At 34.8% G+C, this 10,370-nt stretch overlaps 1 protein-coding gene across 4 annotated transcripts; it reads right to left on the bottom strand.

Moving 5' to 3' along the window:
• Positions 1–8,283: 8,283 nt before the first annotated feature.
• On the bottom strand, positions 8,284–10,164 carry LOC127943252 (PWWP domain-containing DNA repair factor 3A-like). Of its 4 annotated transcripts, none has more exons than XR_008149610.1 (4): positions 9,396–9,431; positions 8,984–9,096; positions 8,685–8,773; positions 8,284–8,563 (listed from the first exon to the last, which is right to left on the bottom strand). XR_008149610.1 is itself a non-coding variant. In XM_052539573.1 (4 exons), the coding sequence occupies exons 1-4, from the start codon at positions 9,431–9,433 to the stop codon at positions 8,473–8,475; spliced, it is 357 nt and encodes a 118-aa protein (XP_052395533.1). In that variant the 5' UTR covers positions 9,434–10,164; the 3' UTR covers positions 8,284–8,472. The 4 variants fall into 4 exon arrangements, 3 of the variants coding, with proteins under 3 accessions (XP_052395533.1, XP_052395534.1, XP_052395535.1); XM_052539573.1 differs by having other exon boundaries at positions 8,984–9,122; positions 9,396–10,164; XM_052539574.1 differs by having other exon boundaries at positions 8,984–9,091; positions 9,396–10,164.
• Between the last annotated feature and the right edge of the window lie 206 nt (positions 10,165–10,370).

Here is a 10,370-nt window from a genome sequence, read left to right as displayed (position 1 = left end):
ATATTTGCACTGTTCTTTACGTAAAAAAAAAACAAAAAAACTTCAGAACTTAAATCAAATGTTTTTAATTGTCTAGCTTAAAACATGCTTAGATTGCTCAAAATAAAGATATATATATATATATATATATATATATCGTTTCTCTTCCTCTTGTTCATATACATATTTTGGTCCCTACTAATACAAACTGGAGCTGGTGAGGTTCCACTTGACATCAGTTGCATCTCAGCAATCCAGGTGATGAATTAAACACATCTGCTGCCTCCCTTAAGGAGGAACACCTTGTTTGCTTGCCAGCAATTCTTGTCATTACCCAACCAGCTGCCAGGCCCACCATTTCTCAGGTATGTATATTTCTCTCCCATGTTTACTATTTAGCCTGCCTGCATTCTCCCCCAAAATACACTGTAATACTCCAAAATACTGTAATGATGTTACAGATCAAGGGTCTCATTTCTAGACCTTGCGTACGCAAAAAATATGCATAGAAATTGAGTATGCATTTTTTTAAGCACATATTCGAATTTATAAAAAATAAACTTGCCGTAAATATGTACGCACCATACAGGCATTATAAACCATGCATACAAACTCTTTTTCATGGAGTGAGAAAATTAACGAAAGTAAACGACTTTAAACTGTTTTAATGTCGATACACATTTACAATAAATATTCCACTCGCATTAAAAGAGATTAACACTGAAATTACATAGTTTCTCAAATATAATTGCATAATTTCATTAACAATAAAAAGACCACTACAAACTACAGACCACTTTATGATAAATGTTTTAGCGAGACCAATGATTGATGATACATACTTACTGCGATATTATGGCGGACACTGCTGGATTACTGTACAACCACAGCGGCACGGAGCTGTTAATGTCGTATAAATTCATCTCTACTACATTATGAAAAATTCCTCTATATTTGGAGGACATAACTAGGAGAATACGGTAAGATTTGCATGTTTCCTTTTTACAATTCTTTGTCAGTGACGCGATGAATCAGACAATACACTGCAATAAATATGTTTATCTGTTTCCACTAAAATAATGATAAAAGAATGTAAAAGAATGAGATCATCTAAAATATCTGAGAACTATATGAAACCATTTTGTTTTTATGGATATTTTAATGTATTTATTCTAAAACATAGCAGGGATACTATTTCCCTACTGTCTCTTTGTTAAACATGGTGTCACTTGCATGGGAACTTGCATGTAAATGATATGCAGATGAGGTTATGCATAGTAAAACAAGGCATTGTAAGCTCCATATATGGTGATTTCGGGGAGGAGATGAGGTGGAAATGCACGTACACACAATCTTCCCCTGACTGTGATTTATAAAGAGATTTTTGCGCAGGTTCTGGTGTGCGCATGTTTTTATAAATCTGAAAAATTTGGGACGTACGCAAAATCTAGAATTTTTGCCTAAGTAAAATTTTAGGATGAAATCTACAGAATTTGTGAGTGAGACCCCAAACTCTTGATTATCGGCATTACAACTTACAACATTACAACTTATTCTGCCCACTTACACAAACCATAGCCGCGTTTCCACCGCTGGAACTTTACCCAGGACTTAGGGACTTTGGCCTGGTACTTGGTTTGTTTCCACCGCAGGAACCAGGAACTAAAAGTTCCGGGTAAAAAAATGCCCCTCAGAAAGTCCCTGCTGGCGAGGTGGTACTTTTTCATAGTTCCGGAACTTTCGGGGGCAGGACTTGGTTGAGTTTCACCGCAACATTGTAATTTCAACCACAATTTATTTGGATTATTTTCAAAATATTACTGTTATTGTGTCATGAAATGTAATTTTAAAAGTAATTAAGGTGAGAATGTAGTTGTTTAAAACTCAAATATGTTGTTTATTTATAAAGACAGCGCCTATTTAAAAATGTGTTTCGCCGATCTCTGAGACGGTGAGCTCCACCTAATCAGCGAGAGCTCAGTCCTCATGTATCCGCAGAGAGCAGCCTCACCTCGGCTAGACCTTCTGATATGTGCCGCTGGCTCTAATGTCTCATTAGTGGTTTTGGGTAAATCTAACAGGTTATCTTTGGCCTGTATTCAATTTATCTATATGTTAAAATGAAAATAAAAAGAAGCAATTGATATAATATTTCATTTCATTGTAATGGCTGTATATATTCACATTTCCCTGAACTAAGTACATTTCTGTGGGTATTATTATGTTTAAATTAAAACAAAAGGAGGCAGTGCTATTTGATATCATATTTTATTTTATTGTTAATATACATAGAGGGAAATTGCAGTAGCGAGCTGACGGATGTTATCAAGTACGCTGCTGTTTGCAGATTTACTGGATTTGCGTCATCACGGACATCACATTCCTGAGTCGAATGTGCAAAATTTAGTATTGAGAAACGCACACAGATCTACTGTACATCACCAGACTATTTGCCTAATCTTGCCGGTACTTTAGACCGTGGTGGAAACTTAGAAAGCAACAGGTCTGGGGGGAAAATAGTTCCTGGGGAAAAAAGTTCCTGGTACAATTGTTTTGGGTAATTTAGGTGGAAATGCGGCACATCTGACTGAAAGGCATGATGGTCATTTTGCATCACTTATGAAATTATGGAATCAAAAGTACTTGAATACACCTCTTATATGATGACCATATAATATACTACAGACATCATAAAAAAGACAACTCTTTTTGAAAGGTATTGCTCGTTTACCATATTTTAGAAATTCGCTTACTGTCATGTAGTGTGACCAACAAAACAATGTGGTCAAACTAACATACAATGGAAAATATAAATTAGGAAACAATTCTACAAATCTTGAAAATTTGACCTTTTTAAAACCAATAGTGGCACAAGGTACCCAGAGAAATGCATGTAATAAAAAAAGCTTAACTGCTTATTAATATTTGAAAACCTTGCAATCAAAAGAAAACATAATTCAGGAAATGTGTCTCAAAAATTAATCTAAAAAATGTTTACCTTTAAAAAAAAAAAAGTCAGCATTCTCATTTGTAGAATGGTGTGGTGCAACACAAAACCTAAATATATTTATACAATTATATATATATATATATATATATATATATATATATATATATATATATAAATAATTGTATAAATATTATGTATGTAATATTGCTAAGCCAGAAGTTAAATAATGTTCCCCCAAAAAAGATGCATGTTATTGATTAAATCATGCGGTAGGCATGAAATGAAGGTGCCTGATTGCTGAGAATGCTGAGCCATGCCAGGGTTTTATATCCACACCCAACGAACTCATTGGCCAGATTTATTCAGAGGAGCTCAGATGGCTATGAGAATCTGTCCGACCGTTTCCCGGTTCCACTCACCCCTCTGATCAAGCCCACGCTTGCCTCCCAGAGCTCCAGCATGACAAATCCCAATCGATACTCATTACCTTGACAGTCTCTCGGCTCACGCACTGTACCGCTGGAAACATCTGCCAGCGTTCTCAAGTTCACACTGCTCAATGCCATTAGTGTAGCATAGCTGAGTGTTTGGATTCGTGTTCTTACATTTAGCCTTTGCTCTTTCAACAAACAGGATCTCCTCTTCCGATGGTTAAGAGGAAGAGATTTGTTTTGACACAAATTCACGCCAACTGTCGCATTATATCAGTACTAAGCCTGCGATTTTGTAAATTATTCATCTCCTTACTAATTTGTTTCTTATTGAGTGTTTCTGATTCTCCAACAATGCGGTATCCTCAACACTTTCATCAAATCGACAGGAAACATCATTTATACATTTAACATTTATAATGGATACATTTATACTTGGCTTTTAATGTGGTGAATAGGAATTAAACAGCTTGTTTTGACTTGTTTGAAATGTTAGGAAAGTTTTGAAAAGTATGTTTTGGGTTCAATACAAGTCGCGATCAATCTACAGCACTCATAATGATGATTACTACTACTAAAACTACTACTACTACACTAATACTACTGCTACTTCAAAAAAGTGTAAATAAATAATAAATCAATTATTTTTCCTTTTTGATTCTTCTGTCAAATTGTATGAGTTTTTTGAGATGTGAAGCTGTTTAAATCAACACTTTTACAGTAATGTTCTCTTGTAAAACAAAAGAAAGAAAGAAAAAAAAGAATAGCATACTTTTTAAAAAAGGACATTATATAAGGTACTGTAAAATATTACATTTAAGGGTGAACTGAATGTAATGTTATGGACACTTAATTGCATTTTAAATTATATATATATATATATAAATTGATATTAAATGGAATTAAATGGAGAGATTTAAGTACAACGTTATATGTAATATTGGGCAACACGCTACAATATAAATAAAATCGTGAATGAATAATTAAAAATAAAAGTACATGTGCTTTAGTATGTTGTGTATATATATATATATATATATATATATATATATATAATCCAACATGCCACTCTTGTGACATATTTAATGGTTCAGGGTTATTATTATTATTATTATTAATATTTTTTTAAATATTTTTTCTTTTTTATTATTATTATTTGTATTTTTATTTACATAATGTTTCCATTTTAAACTTGAAAAACACTTCAAGACTTTTACTAAATAGTTTACTAATAATATTATTATTATTTTCTGGTTAAAGAATGATTAGTTAATATTTATTTTGTTTTAGTTAACAGTAATAACCCTGGTTTTATTATTTTATTATTCATTTTTAGATAAAAGTTTTGAAGTCAGCATCAGCATGGACAATTTGCTAAACACAGTCTCTGTCAGTAAAGATAAATATATCATCTCTGAGCAGAGTGTATCATGCATGTGTCAAGCTGACTGTTAAGGTCAATGCAATGGTGCTCAGATATGTACAGCAAACATGAAATCTCAGCCAGAGTCAATTGATATGCATTCTCAGGCCAATAACTCTTTAACCTTGGACCATATGCAGCCTCTGCAGATTTGTGGCTGTTTAGTCTATTGCTAAAGTGATGAACTGGCATTAGCTTTAGCCTGGAATTCCCCACAGAGTGCATCCAACCCCCCAAGCTGTCCTACGTCTGCATGTTTATTTGTGCATGAGAGGCTGGATATGTGTAAACCTGTCAGAGATTTTCGCCGCGATCTCCCAAGGTGAGAGCGAGTGACCTCCACCAACTGTCCCTGACATCAGCCCTGTTCGCATCTTCATCATCTCTTCTGTCCGCATTATTATAGTTGAAGCTATATACTGAGACAATTATAAGTATATAATTATATAAAACTACTGTATATAATTTATTGGTGGATTTCCCTCTATACTGTAAATACTGATTAACTTTTTTGGTACAATTCTATTCATCAATCAATCAATCAGTCAATCATATATATATATATATATATATATATATATATATATATAGTGCTGGGCAACGATTCAATTTTTTAATCATGATTAATTACATTAATGTCTGCGATTAATCGCATTGTTATGCACTTTTACTGTATTGCGCACTTTTTTCATTTAAAAGTATGTCTACAGCTATATGAACAAAAGTGTAACAAAATTTGGTTTGCAACAAAGCCTGGTTCATTTGACTAGTGTGATCATTCTGTTTAGCAGTCCCTGACTCGGTTGGAAGAGGTGGGCAAGAGCTTGGTTCAGTTATATATAGATCAGTGAATGTGAGCGCTAACCGCACGATTGCATGAATATTTCTGAGCAGCAAAAGCATGTTAACGTGTCCCATATGACTCAAAATAATAAACCACAAAGTTAACAAAATGATTTACTCCACTGTGTTGAGTGAGAGTACTTTACTGCTATCTTCACATGTTATCGGAAACTTAAAAAGAGCTCGTTGCATCCTTTTCTGTTAAAAATAACAGCGGAGGGTGGTTTGTGAATGTTGATGCTTAGCCTAAATAATTTGACCGAGAACTTCTCCTCTTGTGACCCATGATTTCTCTGTATGTGTATTCAAAGCCAGTGTGCAATGTACCTTCATAATAATAGAAAAATAATTTCAAATAATTTTCGCCATTAATCAATTAATGCATTAACATGATAATAATGCATTAACTTGCCCAGCCTCAATATATTAGACATATATAGACATTTTAAGAGTATATAATTTAATCTGGATTTAAAATGGCAACATTTTTCAACAACATTAAATTAAAAGTAAAAAGCCAATTTCTAAGAATTTTGTGTCAAATTATTTAAGAGCTATTTTTTTTATTAGTTTTGTTAAATTATAAACGTTTTAAAAACAGTTGTCTGCCATACTGTGATACCGAGTATATATTGTATGACCAGATGTGCAAAACATCCAAGAAAAAACTGAAAACTGAAAATTTTGTCATGAAGCCTGATATAAAAATATCAAATAATTGTGCCTTTTTATGACGGTTTGTAAAATTTCATATCAGATATCAGTAACTTAAAGGTTACACCACATGACATTTTTAGAGTCATTGGGCCCTATCATACACCCAGCGCAATGCGACGCAAAGCGCAGCGCAAGTGAGTTTGGTAGTTTCAGTCCGGCGCCATTCGCATTTTCCCATCCAGCGCAACGTCGTTTAATTAGCGAATGCATTTGCCTTCATTTGTGCGCCCATGGGCGTGCTGGTCTAAAAAAGAGGTGTATTCAGGCACATTGCTGGCGCATTGCTGTTTTAATGAGCTAAAATAGACTGCACCATAGACCAGCTCAAACCTGGTCTAAAGTCCGGCGCAATGTTTTTTCTTTGTTATATAAAGAGCATTCACGCTGCTTATTACACACAGGGACACACAGCAGCACACAAACATGCAAAATATTAAAAAAATTAAAGGATTTCAATGCATGAGATTTTTTTTTTGTAGGCTATATATATATATATATATATATATATATATATATAAATGCCTACATGTCATAACAGATAATCATCGCATGTATCAGAATTATCTATTTGCTCGCACACGAACAGCTCCGTTTCATCTCGGAGACAGATTCTGTCTTTGCGCTTGCCAAAGTCCGCCGTGTAAATAACAAATCCGTCACGGCACGAGCGCAACTGGCTCCTAAAAGGGAATGGGAGATGAGACTGGTTTATTGCATGTTACGCCCAAAAAAAGACCCATTACTCATTAAGAGAATAGGGACAACCCGTTTAGACCATGCGCCCGGGCGCGCCTACCATTTTCCCATCGTTAAAATAGCTAAAGTGGATTTGGACATGCCCTGAGTGCAACTGCGCTGTGCACTTTACACTTTGCATTTAGATCTTTAAAATAGGGCCCACTGAATTCAGTCTGAATATAAAATGTCAAAAGTAAATTTCTAAGAATTTGTACAAAAAGATTTTTATTTTTTTAATGCATTCCTATTCATTTGAGTTTGGTATTACAAATAGCATCAGCTTTGTTAGTCACTTTATTCTGTTAGACCGTTTTAGGTTTTCACCAACGTATAGCGTGGGAAGTATGAAGGTATTTTTGATTCAAATTAACTGAGCACCTGTGGCAGTGCGATTTGTAGTTGTAGAGAAAAGCCACACATGTGTATCAGTAAATTTGAAGTCACAGAGTGAAATGTTTTAAGAGTTGCAAACCTGTAGCCTTTTTTTCTCTCCCACAAACACAACACAACAGTTACACCTTCTCAAATTCTTCATTGCAGGTGCACAAATCCTATTCTACAAATCACACATTTAGAAACTCGTACGCTCACATTTTTGAAACAATTGCTGCAGTGAATGTGGTGCAAAACGCATTTACACACCCGCATCAAGAAATGTGCAGTCGTGGAGAAATGTTGAACATCCGCAAATCAGTACGTGAATTCATCAAATGAGAGTTGCACACTTGTAGAATATTTTCTCAGAATGTCTTGTATATTTTTCTAACACAAACACAAAGTACATAACTACAGCTTCTTGAATCTGCTGTGATGAAGCTCAAACACTGTTTTTTCGCTTTCAAGCGACAAGTTTCGCGCTCTCCCTTTTGCACCGAGATATTTGGTTCAAAAGTGATTTGTGCATCTGTAGAGGTAGTGGGCGGGACTGTTTAGAGATTACAGAATTTCAGCCAATCAGAAGAGCTACTGAGCCAGTAGATATACGCCCCAAGCAGTTTTACGCCCCTGTTGTTCCTCATGCGTCCAGTAGGGGGAGGCTGCAGACCTATGACCTACTGTAAAATGTATTATTTATATATATTTATAAACTGTTTTTATATACAGAGATTGACTGATATATGATGTTGTGAATTTATATTAAGTTATATTTAGATATTAACCATATTCAGGCCATTAGACATACAGTACTGTGTAATCATATGGATCCTAAATGAAATATTTGCTTTACAATTCACAATTGCTCGTTATACAGCAACAGAACATGTTCTACATAGCATTTTATGAAGACCAACAAAATTTAACAATTTTCTAAAGTTCCAAGGGTCATTTAAAAGAAAGACAATATTGTTGTTCACAAAAAAAATTTATTAACACCATGACTTGGTTATTTCTTAACAGCATGACTCCTGTAGATGACTCTCCAATGGTTTGCCACTCTTCTTTAATTGTTTCTTTATCCTGCGGTCAAAGTGATCCCACTCACTGATAAAAATAAATAAAAAAGCAAAAGTTGCATAGTGGTAGAAAACAATGGTTATTTATAAATAATGGCAGGATGTCATGTTTCAAATTTTTTTTTTCCTTTATAGGATCCTTACAGTACCTTGCGTCAATGACAGTTCCTCGAAGGAATTTCTCCTCAGCCTCCAAGATGGACACATCTTTCACAACAGCAAGAGCACAGATGATGGACTACCAGAGAAAGATTTATCACAGCCCAAATAAGCCAAGCATCATTTTGCTTTTTTTTTTTTTTACAACAAAATCCAAAGTTCCTTTTCTATATTAAGCACAAAACTATTATTTTATAGAAATTATCTAACATTATGGATAAACTATTTGACATTAAAAACAATGTGAATATGACACCATGCAGAGCACAACTAACACACAAGACCATACCTCTGGAAAAGGGACATCCATAATGAATCTGATCTGGTCACTGTGGGTGTGTGTAGGTGTGCCATCCAAAATTGAAGTCATCTGAGTGTAGATAACATCAATTCGCTCCTGATCTTCAATGAACAATATTGATGGAACACTTGGAAAAAGTGTCAAGTCACTTTGATTGTTTTTTTTTTTTTTTTTTTTTTTTTTTTGTCCATTGATGATAGACTGTGGTTAGTTAAGTTTGAGTCAGACAGAACATCTGACTCAATCAAGTACTTTTGCCTCTCGAAATAAACTGATCCATCTTTTGAATTGATATCGCTATTCTTTCTTATTTAATTGATCAATCTTTTATAAATAATAAATGTTGCATCATTACACAATACAATCAACAACAAGTACTTTAGCAGATTATTTAACATACCTCATCCATATCGCTTCAAGAAGGTCTGCTGCTATCATACATATAGATATGGTCTGCTGTTCTTATAAATGACTGGGCTCATATACTAATATACTGCCTTCCCCTACTGGACGCATGAGGAACAACAGGGGCGTAAAACTGCTTGGGGCGTATATCTACTGGCTCAGTAGCTCTTCTGATTGGCTGAAATTCTGTAATCTCTAAACAGTCCCGCCCACTACCTCTACAGATGCACAAATCACTTTTGAACCAAATATCTCGGTGCAAATGGGAGAGCGCGAAACTTGTCGCTTGAAAGCGAAAAAACAGTGTTTGAGCTTCATCGCAGCAGATTCAAGAAGCTGTAGTTATGTACTTTGTGTTTGTGTTAGAAAAATATACAAGACATTCTGAGAAAATATTCTACAAGTGTGCAACTCTCATTTGATGAATTCACGTACTGATTTGCGGATGTTCAACATTTCTCCACGACTGCACATTTCTTGATGCGGGTGTGTAAATGCGTTTTGCACCACATTCACTGCAGCAATTGTTTCAAAAATGTGAGCGTACGAGTTTCTAAATGTGTGATTTGTAGAATAGGATTTGTGCACCTGCAATGAAGAATTTGAGAAGGTGTAACTGTTGTGTTGTGTTTGTGGGAGAGAAAAAAAGGCTACAGGTTTGCAACTCTTAAAACATTTCACTCTGTGACTTCAAATTTACTGATACACATGTGTGGCTTTTCTCTACAACTACAAATCGCACTGCCACAGGTGCTCAGTTAATTTGAATCAAAAATACCTTCATAGGGAAGCTACAGTTTCCATAACAATTGTCTACCAAACAGGGTCAAATTTTTTCTATTGTTACAGTATGTTGTTGTTTGTCAAAAACGAACCTCTCTCTCTTACGTCTTATACATGCACAAGACAGGCTTTTGGATTCAAATGTTTTGCAATAAGCGGCTGTTTTCTGTGCAGATAATTAGGCTGT

This window comes from Carassius gibelio, chromosome A22 (genome assembly GCF_023724105.1).
Source record: "Carassius gibelio isolate Cgi1373 ecotype wild population from Czech Republic chromosome A22, carGib1.2-hapl.c, whole genome shotgun sequence".
Classification (NCBI taxonomy): Eukaryota; Metazoa; Chordata; class Actinopteri; order Cypriniformes; family Cyprinidae; genus Carassius; species Carassius gibelio.
The sequence above is the reverse complement of the archived record's forward strand: the minus strand, read 5'-3'. Positions and strand labels throughout refer to the sequence as shown.

Excerpts from the sequence above, each read along its gene's own strand:
- LOC127943252 (XM_052539573.1), bottom strand. The coding sequence starts at position 9,433 with ATGATAGCAGCAGACCTTCTTGAAGCGATATGGATGAG. Across the intron at positions 9,123-9,395 it reads CTTGAAGCGATATGGATGAG|TGTTCCATCAATATTGTTCA; the intron begins GTATGTTAAATA and ends ACTTTTTCCAAG. Across the intron at positions 8,564-8,684 it reads GGAACTGTCATTGACGCAAG|TGAGTGGGATCACTTTGACC; the intron begins GTACTGTAAGGA and ends TATTTTTATCAG.